Source organism: Odocoileus virginianus, chromosome 16, assembly GCF_023699985.2.
Source record: "Odocoileus virginianus isolate 20LAN1187 ecotype Illinois chromosome 16, Ovbor_1.2, whole genome shotgun sequence".
Classification (NCBI taxonomy): Eukaryota; Metazoa; Chordata; class Mammalia; order Artiodactyla; family Cervidae; genus Odocoileus; species Odocoileus virginianus.
In genome coordinates this window covers 59,909,171-59,928,502 of record NC_069689.1, presented here as the reverse complement: position 1 = coordinate 59,928,502, position 19,332 = coordinate 59,909,171, and the positions used below count along the sequence as shown (strand labels likewise).

At 42.5% G+C, this 19,332-nt stretch overlaps 1 protein-coding gene across 2 annotated transcripts in view; it reads right to left on the bottom strand.

Annotated features, from left to right (window-relative positions):
* Positions 1-19,332, bottom strand: part of CRTC3 (CREB regulated transcription coactivator 3) — a 98,772-nt gene that overhangs the window by 43,787 nt on the left and 35,653 nt on the right. For both annotated transcript variants that reach the window (XM_070478315.1, XM_070478314.1), the window contains exon 3: positions 17-136. In XM_070478315.1, the coding sequence (XP_070334416.1) occupies positions 17-136 (120 nt within the window). The remainder of the gene's footprint in view (positions 1-16; positions 137-19,332) is intronic.

Genomic DNA, 19,332 nt, shown 5'->3' with positions numbered 1-19,332 from the left:
CAATGAAAAAGGATATCTGTCGTCCCGCCTTGTCCCCGGATCGTCGGTGAAGGGGGTGGAAGCGAGTCCGGGACGGCCTCTCCACCAGCCCGTGGTGGCGGGTCCCACGCACACTGTCAGCTGGGTGGAACGCTGGCTGCAGAGAGAATGAAAAAGAGTTGGTTGGCCTGTGATCATGACATTGCCACTTGCCATCAAGAACAACAACTCTTAGCAACAACAGATGACAAGACTGACTTTATAATTTTATTGGTGTCTGTGACTCTGCCTTGAGTCAAGGTGAATCAAATGCAGCATGGAGCTGTGTCTGCATAATTATAGAATAATTTAAAATAGTCTTGGGACTCCCTAGTGGTCCAGTGGTTAAGACTGAGTTCCCAGTGCAGGAAGCTGGGGTTCAATCCCTGCTCAGGGAACTAGATCCCACATGCCACAGCTAAGACCCAGCACAGTCAAATAAAAAAATAAACTATTTTTTTTTTAAATGAGTCTTTAGTGTGTGAAGATGGAATTTGAAAGAATGATTTATTAAACATTGTCACAATTTGGAGACTATGGATTTATACACAGAATCCCAGTAACAAGGAGGTACACATGAAATGGAAGGTATGCTTAAGACAGAAACGAAGTGGGTACCTACTGCATCCAGCATGCAGAAACACAGACACAGCATCCAGAGATAAAATGGGGTACCTGTGGACTGGGGACTACTGGCTTTACACACTGTCCTTTTAAAGTTCTGATTGACTCAACAATGTTTAAAAATTTTGGGGGATTCTAGTGAAAAATCTGAACGTTTTAGCCACACTGGTCCCAGCTTCCCACATGGCAATGGGACTGCAATTGAGAGTAGCTGTTTTCTGCAAGTGGGACACCAGACCACTTTGATGACTTCTTATGTTAAACGTCTGAGTTTGTGACCCCAAGTCAAGGAGAAAGAAAGGAATAGTACCTGAATACTAGTGGGAAATACGCAACTCGTCATACCCCAAATGGCATAAATGAAAATATAAACATATTCAAGATAAAGTCATGGTCAATAAATCCAAAGTCCTTTGTTAAGGCAGGCTTGGAGTGCATTCTTTACATTTTTGAGTCTGGCATCATAAAAGGCAAAGCTTTTTGATTGGCAAAAACCAAATCCTAGACTGCACCATTATATCGTACATAATGGAGCAATGTGTATACAATATTACGCCAGAGATGTTTGTGAAATACATGAAAACAGATTTTCTTTCATGTAAATCAAATCATATGTCAAAGAGCTAGCTTACTATGAAAAGAACCCTATGATGGAGTATGCCTTTCAAGGGGAGTTCCTTTTAGTTAAGAACTAGGCGCTCATTTTGTTGTGTTAAACATACAGATTTTCATATCTTGGATTTGGGAATGACTCCTATTTCTCCCAAGATGGCTGATGAAATGTCAGGGCTGGTTTAGTTGAACAGTTCTTTTACAATCCAAATCTGTCAACACCTAAAATAAAAAGATCTTCCTGAGGAACACCTGTGGTACTGGAAGAAAAATATCCATTGCGATAGGCAAGATGGATGTTGAGCTCAGATAAGAGAGTGCGCTAATGTAGGAACGATAAACTGGAACACCTTTGCTCATCAAGAGTCTGAATACCCACCATGCACTTTAAGAGAACCTGTTCACACAACAGACATAATTTTAAGAGATGGATGACTTTGTTCCAGGACTAAAGAAAACAGAGGTCTCTCTGGTGATTAAAAAAAAATCACATGAATGTGAAATGTACTTGAAAACAACATTTTCATCTAGGAGTCTTAGAGCACAGCTACTGCCAGACTGGACTACTGGAGGCCAGCGAATAGAGGGGGCATGGAGGGTCTTTAGAAAGGGGTCCAGGGGGATTTCCCTGACAGTCCAGTGGTTAAGACTTTGCACTTCCACTGCAGGGGGTGCAGGTTTGATCCCTGGTCAGGGAACCAAGATCCTGCACGTCAAGTGGCACGGCCAGAATGTTAAATTTAAAAGACGATGACGATGATCCAAAACACAGAAAGCTCTTGGAATGTCTTCCAGGTTTCCTATTACACATATATTTTCTATTTACACTTGCCTCTTTTGACTTAACTCCTATTGGCCCAGATCCTGTACTATAACTTGGATTCAGTGTGTGTTTGGGGGGATAATCTCTGCCTACATTTGATCATTTCTCCTCTTCCTCCCCATGGCACAAGTTGAAGTCTCTGCCTGGGCCAGCACAGGTCTCCCTGCAGGCCCCCAGGCACTAGAAAACAGATGGGAATGTACCCTGGTGGCAGCAGTGTTCCTGCTGGCAGCTGAGAGAACTGAACTCAGGGGTGCCAGCATCAACAGCCTGACAGTGAAGTTGAGCACTAGGAGGCTCAACAGGAACCCAAACAGCCAAGGGGCGGCCAGAGAATTCTGTTTTGCATTGTGACTGAATTGTCAGGGGCTGCGCATGGAGAGGAATGACCGAGTGGTAACCCGAGGCAGGGAAAAGGTAACTTCTGGGCTTACCTCCCCAAACCTGAGAGAGGGCAGACGGGTGGAGTGCAGCCTGAACACCAAGGCTCCACAAACCTTAACAGTAGAGGGCAATGAAGCTGGGGTGAGAGGGTCAGGATAGTTCCTGAGTTGGCAAGCAGAAAGCCGTAGGAGATCCTTACTTAGTTGCTGTGGTTGGACTTTGGCCGTGCGTGCCTGCTCAGTGCTCAGTTGTGTCCGACTCTTTTGCGACCCTATGGACTACAGCCCGCAATGGGATCCTCTGTCCATGGGATTTTGCAGGCAAGATACTGGAATGGGTTGCCATTCCCTTCTCCAGGGGATCTTTCAGACCCAGGGATCAAACCAGCGTCGCCTGCATTGCAGGCGGATTCTTTACCTGCTGCGCCATCAGGGAAGCCCTTGGGCTTTGTGAGGAGGAAACAAATTCAAAGGGGTTCAATGTACTGCTGGGAATTGAGTGTCCATGCGCAGCGAGTCCTGGTCTCAGATTCTCCCCACTCTGCAGGACTGCATGCTCCTGTCTCTGAAAATATCTCTACGTTGATAGCAAACTGGTTCAGGTTTGCAGGCATTAGTGGGGCTGATGGGGTGGGGGTGACATGGCTAATGCTGATGCCAGAACTCTTTCTGGGATGAAATAGGACATGTGGATTTGCCAAAAGCAGCAGCACTGTGGACTTGCAGGCCAATGTTAGACAGCACCGCACTCTCAGGGTTCTTCCCACAAGGACCGAGACCTCAGGCAGGCACCACCTGCTGCCACACACCTCACATCACCCCAGCCTGGGGTGAATGGCTGAGCCTGGCAATCTTTTCCTAGGTGGGGAAGATTACTTCCTCTAGTTAGGCACTGCTGATCTATCAACGTGACCTATATTTGCATTGATTCTTTCAGCAGATGCACAACATTGCCAGTGTATCATTAAGTTTGTGGTTAATTAGAAACCCCAGATCTTTCTCACATGACTAAGAAACCGCAAGCAGATTCCTATGAAGCCCATCTTTAGTCATGAAGTGAGCTGAAGTCTGAGAACTGGAGAGTTGCTTATTGCCAACTCAAGGAGATGATCATTATTAAAGGAATATATGCTATAGTATATTATGTGTATGTCAATGACCAAGACATTTTTCCTTACAACAAAACCAATTCTAGCTTACAGCTATATTTCTATGAAGTGTTCTTCATAGAACAGAAGAAATGTAATTCGCAAACTCTCTTGAGTGAAATACAGATTTCTAAATGCTAGGAGGATGACCAAGTACCTTCTTGCATTGTCAGAAGTTCTACTGAGTTATTTTTTAATAGATTTAAAACATTTTAGGGGGACTTCCCCAGTAGTCCAGTGGCTATGGCTCCACACTGTCAATACAGGGGGCCTGGGTCTGATCCCTGGTCAAGGAACTAGATCCCATATGTCGCAACTAAGACCCAGTGCAGACAAATAAATATTTTTTAAAAACTGTTAAGAACATTTTAGAAGACTGAGATTAAGCAGACAAATGGTTCCTTTGAAAAGTCCTGATCCAGAATACCATAACCTCAGTATCCTTACAAGGGGATGCCCGATCAGTGTTCTCAAACAGGAACAAGTCTACATAGGACAATTCTCAATAGTTTCATTTGTAGATGTTATGACTACAGAGCAAGACTAAAAATAATAAAATTCCTGTAAGAGCAAGACATGTTTTTCTGGAATACCACTGTCAATACTGGAAATACATACTGACAGGATGCAATACCATTGTTGTTTTACAGTATAAGGACCACGTGTGAGCTTGAAGCAGGGGTGATTTATGTGACCATCTCACCCCTCTCACCAGTGAACCAGGAAGCAAAGAGAGGCTCTCAGGAACAAAACAGAGCCCCCTGGGAGAGCACTCTGGAGGCGGCCCCTCAGGTTCTCCACTGCCCCTTACCTGAGCCTCATGAGCCAGCCACCTGGCTTCTCAGCTCAGAGCAGGTGAAGAAAAGGTGGAGATGAGTACCACAAGGGCACAGGGGCTGCTGGCTTACCCGAGCGATGAGCAGAGAACCGCTGACCACCATGGAGTCCAGCTCCCTGCTCTCCTTCTACAGCTGGGCAACTGGGATCCAAGGAGACGAAGTGATTATTCTCACAGTCATATAGCTCAGCAATCTGAATTTGGGGTTCTGAGACTCCTTCGGGGTTCTCGTCACCTTGCCATTTTGCCTCCTTTGCTCAGTTGCCCACATATCAGTGGATTATAAGTGGATTTTTGCTGATATATACAGAAAACAATATGTATTTTCTAGAAACGTCCCAAATAAACTTTTATTACGTTCTCATAAATCTATTGAACACCCAAGATCTAAATGCAGGGTAAGCCTAGCTGAGATATCTGGCTACCTTATAGTGTAAACAGCATGCCTACATCTTTACACTGGATCCAACAGTTTCATTTGGGGTAGGGGTCTAACTTAATATTTTATGAAACATTAGCTATGAGTTCCAAGACTATATATTGACCATCCTATGCTCCCTCCTATAGAATTAAAGTGCTGCCTCAATCATCCCAAATTCCTCTATGTATCTGAGCCTGTTTCATCTGTCCTGGGAGACTTACAGGTGGGACAGGAGACTGGATGTACTACTGGATACGGAGTGTTACTGCTGGCCCTGAGGTCACACTTGCTCATTTGCTCAGCAGGCCCTCTAGCCTTTCCACAATGCTGGGCAGCTTGTCTTTACTTCTTGGTAAGTGCACAAAAGACTGGCCCCTGGTAGTGAATAACTTTCTCTGGGGGGAAGAGTAGAGACTTTACAAGGGTAGGGAGTAAGGTAGGTTCCTTGAGTTTGCAAGGCCTCTTATTTACATGCAGGTTAAGTTAATGGAAGATGTTATAGGTTCCCACTTTTTAAAAGGGTCAGTCTAACTAAGGGACAACTGTCGTCTCTTGGGAACCCAGCTGGAGCTCATTCCAGCCACAGCCAGTGCCTCCTTTGGTTCTCATGACAAGGGAGGGAGGGAGGAAGACCAGCCCACAGCAAAGAAGCAGCTTTAAATCCACTGCCTTGGGGCTAAATGGAGTTTACTTCTAGCTTAAAAAATGAGCAGAATAAAAAAGGATTTCATAGCTTGCTTAGAGACTCTATTATATCACCATTTAAAAAAAAAAGAAAAACCTTAAAGAAAAATTCCAAATACTTCACAAATCTCCAGGATCAAAGCTGACCACAGTTCCCCTACCTCTTCCTCTGCCCTCTGCAGTGTCAGAATTGGGCAGGAGCTGGTGCTCAGCCACGCCAGAGGGAGAGATTTTGATTCACAAAACTGTTAAGGCTGCTAGGTTTGGGCAACAAGGTCGGGCTTTTCTCCCAGAGGTTGGCCAGGGCGACACTGTCTTCAGGCTGGCCTTAGTCCAGTCTTACAGGGTACTCTGACTCTCAGAGCCCCTGAATCACCTGAGTGAGTAGTTTTTATTTTATTAGATGTTAACTAGGCTTATTGTGGTAACCATTTTGCAATATGTACAAGTTGTAAATCATTATGCTGTATACCTTAAACTAATATAACGTTACATGCCAATTACACCTCAGTAAAACTGGAAAACACTAAGAAAACTGGTGATGAGTATAAAGGGGTTCATTATTCTACTCTCTACTTTGGGGTATACCTTAAATTTTCAAATAAAAAGCTTAATTTTTTAAAATTAATTTTTTTTAATTTTTAAAAATTAAAATTTGACACTATAATAAATTAAGGGTACCTTTATTAGCTTTAGCCCAATAACTTCTATGTGCTCTAAGTCGCTTCAGTCGTGTCTGACTCTTTGGAACCCCATGGACTGTATAGTCTGCCAGGTTCCTCTGTCCATGGGGATTCTCCAGGCAAGAATATTGGAGTGGGTTGTCATGCCCTTCTCCAGCGACCTTCTATAACTTCTACAGACATGCAAAAAAAAGGGATGAAAGCTCAGTGTTTTACCACATGGCCTGCCAAAATTAGTACTAAAGTATTTTTTTTCACATGACTTTAAAGGACAAAATAAGTGTATAATAAAGGAACTAGAAAGGTATCCTAAAAGAAAATGTTTCTAGAGGGAATAAAATAATCTGAAATATTTAGTTAGAACAGCACGTGGCAATTCTAAATAAAGCATGTTGAGTTAAAAAAAAAATGTACATCCTGTTTTTGATTTAAAAGAGCCTTGGGTACTTTTCCTCATCTGACCGCTTGCTCATGAAGAGGCACAGACAGCGTCCTGCTCCTCCTGGCCTCAGCGCCCTTATAGGCCATCAATCCCACTAAGCAGCACCCTGGCCGTGGGCTTCCAGTCCCTGCTGAGAGGAGACCCGACCGCCCTGAGAGGGGACCCAACGGCCTCCCCGGGCAGGCCACTCCCTTTTCATACAGCCCTGCTTCTGCTACATCTTCCCTTAGGCTGAGCTGCAAACTATCCTTGGGGTACTCTGCCCACTGAGAGGTTTCTAAAAACTCACCATTATAAGGTCACTCTTCTCCATGAGGATCCAAACTACCAAAAGTGGAGGGACTGAGCTGGGGGACCAGGTTCTCCTTTTAATTTGAGCTAAACCTGCAAATACGTCAGGTTTGCTCGTTTGGAGACTCTGGGTTAAGTTGGTTTGGCGTTAATTTCCTCACTCATACAAACACTGGCAGATCTCACAAGGAGGAAACCACTTCATCTCACCTACAAGGGCCCCGCTCTGCCTACAGACAGGAGAGAGATAACTGACCACTCAGATGTGAGCTGATGAGGGCTGCCGTCCTGAGTGGGGCCCCTCCTTTGGTGGGGGACCATGTACTGACAGTTATGTGGTTCCCAAGAGTAGGGGAGACTCTCCCCCTCACGAGTGAGGAAGGTGGGCTTTTCCCTAGCTCCGTGACTGGTGAGGTCAGCATGGTCAGCCCTGTCTATGCCTGGTCAGGAGACCTCACTTCCAGGAAGAGGGAGGAAGGGGAGGGAAGTCCCACTAGGATCCCAGTGTATGGGTGCCTACTCAGTTGTGTCCGACTCTTTTGCGACCCCGTGGAGTGCTGCCCAACAGGCTCCTCTGTCCATAGGATTCTCCAGCAAGCATACTGGGGTGGGTTGCCATGCCTTCCTCCAGGGGATCTACTCAACCCAGGGATCGAAACTGCAGATTCTTTACGGTAATGGAGAGACTGAAAAGTCACAGGATTAACTGTCAGGGGATGTGCCTCAACTGGGAAGCAGACAACCAGGGGCCGACTTTGCCCCTGTCAGGATTATGACAGCCCCCTTTCTCCTTTCTCTTTCCTATAAACCAGCTTTGCAGTTGTGCTATTGTGATTTTTAACCAGGAAAATATATTTGGTCTTCCTTCTCATTTCTGGCACACAGCTCCTAGAGCCTTTGGAATTTGTCTTTTGCTGTTAATCAGGTGACTTCTGGAGCATACCTAAGGGTAGGTGCTGGCTGTCAAGAGAACCCACTCTGTGATCAAGCGATTGAAACTTTCAGTGTCCCCACCACCACCACCAGAAAGGGGAAAGGGACTCGAAATTGAATCAATCGCTAACAGTCAATGATGTCATCAGTCAGTCTCCTGCAATGAAGTCTCCATAGAAACCCAAGAGTAGAGGTTAGACTCTTAAAAATACAATATTAAAAACAAAAACAAAAACACAAAAAATTTTAGAAATATATATGAAGTTCAGTTTAAAAATAGGGCTTCTCTTTTTTTTTTGCAAGGTTATAGTGAAATAAGAACGAAAATTAAGTAGTAATAGAGGAGTAATAGAGGACTTTAAAAGAAAATAAGAGAAAAAAAAAGAAAAAAAATTTTTTTCCTAATTAAAAAAATCGTAAAAATATATGAAAATGAAAGTTAAGGAGTAATGGGGGAGTAATAGGGAATTTTAAAAGAAAATAAAAGATAAAATTATAAAAGGTTAGGGTATGGAGAACTTCCCGGTTGGTGAACACTGGAGATTTGGAGAGTGGTGTGCTCTGAAGAGGGCCCGGACGCTCTGCTCCCTTTCCCACCTTCCTCACCCTACGCCTCTCTTATGTCTGGATGTTCATCTGTATCCTTTAGCATATTACTTTATAATAAACTGATAAGTATAAGTAAATGTTCTCTTGAGTTCTATGAGATGCTCTATCAAATTAATTGAATCCAAAGGAGGGGGAGGTCATGGAAACCTCCGATTTGCAGCCAAGTTGGAGAGAAGTTGTAGGTAACTCCGAGACTAAGATTTGCACTGGTGTCTAAAGTGTAGAGGGCAGCAGTCTCACAGGACTGAATCCTTTATCTCTGGGAAGATATGGTGTCATAACCGGGTTGAATGGTAGGAGATGAGCCTGTGGATGCCAGGAACCCTCTGCTGTCCATGGTAGAATTGGGTGCAGAACTCTTAATAGCCCACTCAAACTGTGATTGCATGGCCAGGACATGCCAGTCCAGGGCACAGTCCTTTCCCTTGAACCATAATCTAGGACTGTCCAATTCCCCAGGACTGCCGGTCTCCACTGGGGAAGAGCAGAGTAAAAGCAAACACCCACAGCTCACAGGCATAAAGCTTGCTTCTTGGAGGTTCTCAGACATGGCAGGACAGACAGATCACGCTTAAAGCCATAAATAACTAAGAAAGCTCAGGCTCTGGCGGAACCATTACTTTTTAGAACAACCAACCAGTTTAGAGCATATTATTTGGATAAATAATACATTTAAATTCCTAAAAGTTTGACAGTGAAGAGACAACCTCCAATTCTTGCTCACCAGTCTCCATCTCCCACCTCCCAGTGGGTAACCAGATTTATTAGTTTCTGTAACTCTGTCCAAATACTGATTATATATGTACAGTAAATATATATATATTATTTCTACTACATTTTTTTACACAAATGGTAGCATACTAATACACTATTCTATATCATGCTTTTCAACTTAATTGTCAATTAAATTTCTAAACCTGATTCCAATTTTTTAGAAGCTCTTTCTCTAAATTCTCAAGATACAAAAATAGCCAAACTGGGACTTTCCTGGTGGTCCAGTGGTTTAGAATCCACCTACCAATGCAAAAGACATGGGTTCAATCCCTGGTCCGGGAAGATCCCACATGCCCTTGTAAGCCCGTGTGCTACAACTACTAAGCCAGTGCTCTAGAGTCCAGGCTCCACAGCAAGAGAAGTCACTACAATGAGAAGCCCGTCACCACAACTAGAGAGCAGCCCCTGCTCCCTACAACTCGAAAAAACCCACATGCAGCAACAAAGAAAGACCCAGTGTGCCATAAATAACTAGTTTTTTAAAAAGCCAACCAAAAAAATCAGAAAACTCAACAACAACAACAACAACAAAGCCATGAGAGAACATATACCAACACTGCACCTGGATTACTCTCTTCTGGACAGTTCACGCTGGCCAGTTTCTCTAAGTCCTTCTATCCGTCTCGGGATTACTGGTCCTCCAAGCCTAGGGTCACTGCCCTCTGTCCCTCACCTGCCTGCCTCTCGCCTGCACCTCACCACAGCCAAGCCTCTCCCATGGGGGGTTGTGGGGCTTGAAACAGAACTTGCTACTCTAGTCTCCTCTCATCCCTGTCTCTTCCCTTCTCCACAGCCAAGCTTTTGACAGAATTGCCTCAACCACCACCTCAACTCCGACTCCCCCACCTCAGCCCCTGACCCCCTACCTCAGCCCCCAACGCCCCCACTGAACCTTCTCTCCCCAAGATAACCACAGACTTTCCTTGTTACTAAATCCAGCTGAACTTTTTTAGCTCTTAAGTTACTTGACCTCTTAGAGGCATCTGAGATGACAGACAGGTCACTCTTTTGAAGACGTTCTTCCCTGGTATCTACGACTTTACGCTCCCCCGTTTTCCTCCTACCACTGTGGATGCTTCTTTCCAGTCTTCTATGCTGACTCCTCTCATGCTGGGAAAGACTAAGGGCAGGAGGAGAAGGGGCCAACAGAGGATGAGATGGTTGGATGGCGTCACCAACTCAACAGACAGGAGTTTGAAAAAATTCAGGGAAATAGTGAAGGATAGGGAAACCTAACAAGCTGCAGTCCATGGGTTCGCCAAGAGTCAGACACAACTTAGCGACCAAACAACCAGATGCCAACTCCTGAACTCCCTGATCATCCTGTAAGTGCTGGCCTTCCTCAGGGCTCTGTCATATAATCCTGTATCTCCAACACAGACTTCTCACCAAAGCTTCAGACTTGAAGTCTGACAGCCCACTGGACAACTCTTCTAGGACCACCTGGCTGGTACTTCAAACTCAGCATGTGCGGAGGCAAATCTGTCCTTTTCCTCCCATACCGGCTCTATCTTGCGTGTTTCAAATGTCTGGGGATGGCGCTTCCTTAGGGCTGAGCCCTGGAAGTCTGGGGTCCTCTTTGAAGACTTCCTCCCAGGCTCTCCCCATCACAGGCATCACCAAGTCTGGTCACTCTGACCTTGCAGACACTTCCCAAACCCACTCCTCACTTTCTCATCCAACCACTCCCCACAGTCACTGCAACAGCTTGTCATTGGTCTTTTTGTCTCTGATCTTGTTTCCTCCAACCTAGTTTCCACAATGTGGTAAGAGTAATTTTTCTAAAACACAATCTGATCACATCACTCAGCTACATAAAACCCATTAACAACCGGATTTTTTAAAATAGGTACTAATGAGTCAATTTTAAAGTTCACCTGGAAAAATACCCATGTAAGGACAGCCTGGAAAAATCCCTGAAGAGAAGCATGAGCGTGAATTAACCCAACTAGAATTTTACAATGTAATATAAAGCTATGGTAATCAGTTAAAGTGATTCTGGTGTATGAATAGACACACAAATCAGTAAAAGAGAACAGAAAGTCTCAAAATATCATCAGACACATGTGGGAATTTAGTATCTGATAAAAGTGGTATTTTAAATCAGTGAAGAAAAGATGATTATTCAATAAATAGTGTTGGGACAACTGGCTAGGAAACTGAAAAAATTAAGTCAGATCCACACTGCACACCATACATTAGCATAAGCTCCTAATGAATCAAAGATTTTACAGCTAAAGAGGAGGGAACAAAGTACTACAAGAAACAAAGAGAAAAAGACTTTTTACAAAACCCTAGAAGTCACTGAAAAACATTAAATTTTGATATGTAAAAAATGTAAATGTCTGCATGGTAAAAAAAAAAAATATATCACCACAGAAAAAGTCAAAGACAAATGGCAGACTGGGAAAATGTCTACTTTCTTTTTTAATATATAAAGAGCTCCTTAAAAAGCAATAAGAAAAAGATCAACCACCCTAAAGAATTACGGGCAAAGGATATAAACAGTTTGTTCACAGTAAAGATAATACATAACTCATAAACATAGAGGAAAATGTAGTGCACTCATAATAAGAGAAATGTAACTTAAAGGTACACAGAGACATGATTTTTCATCTATAAGACTGACAAAGATCAGTTTGATAAAACACTGAGTTGGGGAGGATGTGGGCAAACAGGCACTTTCATATGTAGCAGGTAGGGATGTAAACTGGTGCAGTTTCTATGAAGGGTGAACTGATACTACCCATCAAAGTTATAAATGCGTATACTCCTTGTCCCAGCAATTCCACTCCTAGAAAATTTTTCTTGCAACTATATTTGCAGGTGTGCAGAATTATACGTGTATAAGGTTATTTGTTGCAACTTAGTCTGTATATTTTCAAAAAGTCTGTAAATAACTTAAATGTTCATCCATGGAGAATTAGTTGAAGACATTTTGGTAAATCCATACAATAGAATACTGTGCACTCAAACAAAACAAAACAAGAGTAAGGATGCTCCTGGTGAGGTGTGATGGAAAGATCTCCAATATTTTAGTGAAAAATGCAAGGTACAGAAATGTGTATGGTTAGCTACCTTGGGGTGAAGTGGATTCAATACTAAATAAAATACCTCTGGAAGAATATCAAGTTACAGAAATGTGTATGGTTATTGCCCGTCAGGAGTGAACTGGGTGACTAGGACAGAGATGGAAAGGGTATTTTCATTGCATACTCTTTTGATTATCTTTAATTTTAAACTACATGAATATTAAATACAGGGTTGGCCAGAAAGTTCATTTAGGCTTTCCTACTGCGTCACATGAAAAAACCCAAATGAACTTTTTGGCCAACCCAATACATCTGTATTAAAAAACAAACAATTGAAATAAAAAACAAAGAGTATATTACAAATTTAGCTACAGCAACTACACTGATATGTAAATGGACAGAGGAAATGGGCAGCCACATCAATGTAACAAAACAAAGAATCATATAAAAAATAAATTATTCAAAAACTGAGACAATAGGTTGGACATAGAAGGAAAAGGCTGTCTCAAGGCTCAAGTCAAAATAAATCCCAAAGTAACAACAGTATTAGAATATGGTATGTGTTTTAAAAAATTCGGTGAATGCTTGAGAAATCTTGACATGATAAAGGTCATTCTAAACATACAAATTATAATATAGAAGTGACAAAAATCAATACATTTGTCTCATAAAAATTAGAGCAGAAAACTACCAAACAAATAAAAATTACTAAATGAAGAAACTATTCGGAATATATATGGCAGATCGTGGTGCACAGACTCTGTGGTGTCTCTTGATGATAACCACAGCCTGGTTCCTGCCTTTGTGAAATTCCCTGCTCTGAAATGTGGGCAGAACCTGTGACTTTTGTTTAACTACCAAGATATGGCAATGGAGTGACTCTGTTCTGATATTTGAAAGACTCTGTCTTGCAAGCAGGGGTGCTGGAGAGACTCTTCACTGGCCTGGAAGAAGTAAGCTGCTGTGAAGTTATCGGCCAAACTGGAGAAGCCCACGTGGCAAGGAAGTGTGGGCAGCCTGTAGGAGCCAAGGGGACTCCCTGGCAAGAAACTTGTGCCTCAGCCCAGCAACCACAAGAAAATAAACTGCCTACAGCCCACGGGAGCTGGGAAGTGCCTTATCGGTTCAGCCTCTAATCAGCCCACAGCCTCCACCACTGTCTGGACTGCAGACTGGTGAGACCCTGAAGCAGAGAACCCAGGTAAGCTGTAACCAGACTTCCGACCCACAAACACTGTTAGATAATAAAATTCCTGTCGTTTTAAGCCACTAAGCTTGTGGTAATTTGTTACACAGCAATAGAAATCTAATACACAAAAAGTAAATTTCCTTAATATGTAATAAATAAGTCTCAAAAACCAATAAAGAGATAGAGTACTCAAAAGAAAAACAGGCAAAAGACTTAAAAACAAAGCATGCAGAACAGGAAATACAAATGGTCAAAGAAGCATAAAAAGATGTTCAACTTGCCTTTCGTGTTATGTCCTTAACAGTTTAGCACAGTGCCAGACAACTAGAGGCTGCTCAATATTTATTTGCTGAAGGAATGAATAAATTTCACTCATAATTAAAGGAATGCCAGTTGAAACAACAAGGTGTATTTTTACCCATTAGATAGGCAAAGAGTAAAAAAATGGATATTATCTAAACACTTTCCTCCAAAGATAATATTACAAGTGGCCAATAAGCACATGAAAAGATGCTCAACATCACTTTTCATTAGAGAAATGCAAATCAACTACAATGAGATATCCTCTCACACATATTAGAATGGCTACTATCAAAACCACAGAAAATAACAAGTGTTGGAGAGGATATGCAGAAATAAGAACTCTGGACCCAGCAATACCACTTCTGGGCATACACACTGAGGAAACCAGATCTGAAAGAGACACGTGCACCCCAATGTTCATCGCAGCACTGTTTATAATAGCCAGGACATGCAAGCAACCTAGATGCCCATCAGCAGACGAATGGATAAGGAAGCTGTGGTACATATACACCATGGAATATTACTCAGCCATTAAAAAGAATTCATTTGAATCAGTTCTAATGAGATGGATGAAACTGGAGCCCATTATACAGAGTGAAGTAAGCCAGAAAGATAAAGAAGATTACAGCATACTAACACATATATATGGAATTTAGAAAGATGGTAATGATAACCCTATATGCAAAACAGAAAAAGAGACACAGATGTACAGAACAGACTTTTGGACTCTGTGGGAGGAGGCGAGGGTGGGATGTTTCGAAAGAACAGCATGTATATTATCTATAGTGAAACAGATCACCAGCCCAGGTGGGACGCGTGAGACAAGTGCTCAGGCCTGGTGTATTGGGAAGACCCAGAGGAATCGGGTGGAGAGGGAGGTGGGAGGGGGGATCGGGATGGGGAATACATGTAACTCCTTGGCTGATTCATGTCAATGTATGACAAAACCCACTGAAATGTTGTGAAGTAATTAGCCTTCAACTAATAAAAATAAATGAAAAGAAAAAAAAAGTATTTGTTGAATGAATAGCTATTGAATCACATTTATAGTTCAATAAATATGTAATGGAAAAAAAAAAAGAACTCTGCACTGCTGGTGGGAATGTAACATGGTATAGAAAGTATGGAAAACAGTATGGCTATTCCCTCAAATATAAAGCAGAATTACCATAGGATCCAGAAATCTCACTTTTAAGAGTGTATCAGAAAGAATTGAAAGTAGGATTTCAAAGTGATATTTGCATACCCATGATTATAGCAGCATTATTCACAACAGCCAAGATGTAGAAGCAACCCTAAGGTCCTTCCCTGGATGAATGGGTAAACAGAACATGGTATATACATGCAACGGAAAACTATTCAGCCTGTAAAAAGAAGGAAATCTTGGCACATGATACATGGATGAATGTGGAAGACATTATGCTAAATAAAATAAACCAATTAAAAAAGAACAAAAACTGTGAGATTTTACTAATATAAGGTACACAGAGTGGTCAAAATCATAAAGAGAAAGTAGAATGGTGGTTACTAGGGGCAGAGGGAGGGGCAAACGGAGTTGTTGTTTAATGGAAATAGAGTTTCTATTTCGCAAGATGAAAAAGTTTTGGCAACTGATTGCACAACAGTGCATACTTGACATTACTGAACTGTATGGCTAAAAATGGTAAAGGTGGTGAAGTATATGCTATTTTTTTAAAATTTTTAACCACAATTTTTTAAAGCATGTATAGCCTATGGTGCAGACAATACAAACAAACAGACATTCAGATAATGCTGGTGGGAGCAGAAAGTGTAACTGCCTCTACAGGAACTAAATCAGTAATATCTTCCTTAATTGTAAACGTATACATCCTCTTACCCAGCTATTGCACATGGGTATACAGGTATATCAGAAAAGGCAATGGCAGCCCACTCCAGTACTCTTGCCTGGAAAATCCCATGGACGGAGGAGCCTGGTGGGCTGCAGTCCAAGAGGTCACGAAGAGTCGGACACGACTGAGCGACTTCACTTTCACTTTTCACTTTCATGCATTGGAGAAGGAAATGGCAACCCACTCCAGTGTTCTTGCCTGGAGAATCCCAGGGACGGGGGAGCCTGGTGGGCTGCCGTCTATGGGGTCGCACAGAGTTGGACACGACTGAAGCGACTTAGCAGCAGCATACAGGTATATATTGGGTATACATTTCACATGTATAGGAACATAACCTATAGGTATCACCCTTACATAAATACCCAAAGATACACATAACAAGACTGTCCACTGCAGTTTGCTTTGCAATAGTGAAAAACTTATTTTCTTGTGCTCCAAAATCACTTCAGATGGTGACTGCAGCCATCAAATTAAAAGATGTTTGTTCTTTGGAAGAAAAGCTATGACAAACTTAGACAACATATTAAAAAGCAGAGACATTACTTCGCCAACAAAAGTCGGTACAGTCAAAGCTATGGTTTTTCCAATAGTTATGTACAGATGTGAGAGTTGGACCATAAAGAAGGCTGGGTGTCAAAGAATTGATGCTTTTGAATTGTGGTGCTTGAGAAGTCTCTTGAGAGTCCCTGGAACAGGAAGGATTTCAAACCAGTCAATCCTAAAGTAAATCAACCCTGAATATTCACTGGAAGGACTGATGTTGAAGCTAAAGCTCCAATATTTTGGCCACCCGATGTGAAAAGCCAACTCATTGGAAAAGACCTTGATGTTGGGAAAGACTGAGGGCAGGAGGAGAAGGGGGTGATAGAGGATGAGATGGTTGGATGGCTTCATCAACACAATGGACATGAATTTGAGCAAACTCCAGGAGATAGTGAGGGACAGGGAAGCCTGGTGTGCCGCAGTTCATGAGGTCACAAAGAATCGAACATGACTTAGCGACTAAACAACAACAACACAGTCTTAAGTGCTAGACCTCAATAAGAGACTGGTTAAGTATTTTAACTATAAGTATTATATATAAAGGACTTCCCTGGTGGCTCAGATGGTAAAGTGTCTGCCTACAATGCAGGAGACCCGGGTTCAATCCCTGGGTCAGGAAGATCTCCTGGAGATGGAAATGGCAACCCACTCCAGTATTCTTGCCTGGAAAAATCCCATGGACAGAGAAGCCTGGTAGGCCCCAGTCCCTGGGGTTGCAAAGAGTTGGATGCGACTGAGCGACTTCACTTTCACTTTCACTTTCAAATATTATAAATGATGAGACAGCTATGTAATAGTATACAATGCTGCCTTTGAAAAGAATACGTATCTTTATGTTCTGATATAGAAAGATGTCCAAGATGTTCAAGTTTTGTTTTTAAGGGGGAAGTTATTTAGTATGGCATGGTTCCATTTGTAAGAGAAAGTATATATACATACAATATAAACTTGCATATACACAGAAAACTCCTGGAAGGGTGCAAAAGAAACCTTTGGCAATAAGTACTTCCAGGGATTAGACTGGAGAGTGTGTCAAGAAAAGAAAGGGAGGGACTTCCCTCGTGGTCCAGAGTGCAGGTTAAGACTCTGCGCTCCTAATGCAGGGAACCTGGGTTTGATCCCTGGTCAGGGAACTGGATCCCGCATGCGTGCTGCAACGAGGCACCTAAGGAGTCTGCATGCCACAACTAACTAACTAAATAAAATATTTATTTAAAAGAAAAGGAGAGAAAGGGAGCTTACTTTTCATTTTCTATACTTCCATATTGAGTCTTTGTAACAAACAAGTATTACTTTTTTTTTCTTTTGTTTTTTAATTTTATTGAAGTATAATTGATTTACAATATTGTGTTAATTTCTGCATAGCTAAGTGATTCAGTTATACATACATGTATATATTCTTTTTCATATTCTTTTCAGTCGTGGTTTATTACAGGATAGTGAATATAGTTCCCTGTGCTATAAAGTTGGACCTTGTTTATCCATGCTAAATGTAATAGTTTGCATCTACTAACCCCAAACTCCCAGTCCATCCCTCCTCTTTCCCTCTTCTCCTTGGCAATCCCAAGTCTGTTCTCTATGTCTGTGAGTCTGTTTTGTATGTGCATGCTCAGTTGTGTCCAACTCTTTGCAACCCCAGGGACTGCAGACCACCAGGTTCCTCTGTCCATGGGAATTTCCAGGCAAGAATACTGGAGTGGGTTGTCATTTCCTACTCCAACAAACATGTATTACTTTTACATAAACATTAATCTGGGAGAATACATAACTGAGTGAGCAGGCAAGCAAATAAAGAAGTATTTCCCCAACAGCTTTACATTGCCCTTAGGACAAATTTTAAATCCCTTAAAAAGAAAGAACAATCCTCTGTGATCTTGTTCCTGTTCCACCCTCCAGTCTCAGCTCTTACCACCCCCATCTCACGCTCGATCTATGTTCCAGTCTCACCAAACCTCCAGTTCCTCAAACAGGACACGCTTTCTCTTGCCTCCAAGCTTTGCCAAATGCAGTTTCTTTTGCTTGGAACACTCCCCACGCCAACCTTCAGCCCTATAGTCCTAGTGCCCTCAGGTCCCGGCTCAGACATCTCTTCCCCCAGGAAAATCTTCCCTGGTGCCCCCTCCCCACCCCTGGTCTGGGGTAGGCACCACTCAGATGAGTCCCAACCACTTTCTGAACCCCTCCATCCTGGGTTTATCGCATCGCTTCACAGTGACTTGTATTATAAGATCATCTGCCTTTCCCACTGGACTGAAGTTCCTCCAGTCAGTGACTGTGCCTGTCTGGGTCACTGTCTGGCCCTGGGCACAAGCAGAACATCTGGCACAGACAGTGTGATCAACACACTTCTGCCAAGCTGCACGTTCGTTACAAAGAAACTCTGACTACATTATAGGTAGACTGGACTTCTTTGGTGGTTCAGATGGTAAAGAATCTGCCGGCAATGCAGGAGACCAGGGTTTAATCTCTGGGTCAGGAAGATCCCCTGGAGAAGGGAATAGCTCATGGACAAAAAGCCTGGTGGGCTACAGTCCGTGGGGTCGCAAAGAGTCAGACACGACTGAGTGACGTTAACACTTTCATAGACAAATTTGGGACACAGAAGGAGGGGTGGTGGGATTATAATCCTACCACACAAAAACAAGCACTGTTTTCACCCAATGTTTTTGTTCCCTGTATGTGTTTTTCCCTACCTGTATTCCCAAGCTGGACATTTTGACAAGACCCCTCTGACACAGGCATTTTGTTCGGGGAACACTTTGCTGAACCCTATCAAAACATGAGACTTTTATCAGCCAAAGTAAAGACTGCTGTTTTTATAATCAAGTCATGTGTGCAAGAGACCATAGACACCCCAGGCTCTTTCTCATCATGAACCTACCTCTCATTACTGGGGATTTTGTATCCCACTAATTCCTGGATTGTTTGAAGTCTTATGAGGATGAATTACTATTAAAATTTTTGTAAAGAGCAATGGTTAATTTACAACCTACTTGGTTAACTTCTAAAACTGATCACTCTTTCTCCCAAATAATCACTAGAAAGAAGAGTTAAAGCCTCAGTACGATGGATGTGTGGCTGAAGAAACTGTTAGGAATTTCACTGAGGAGG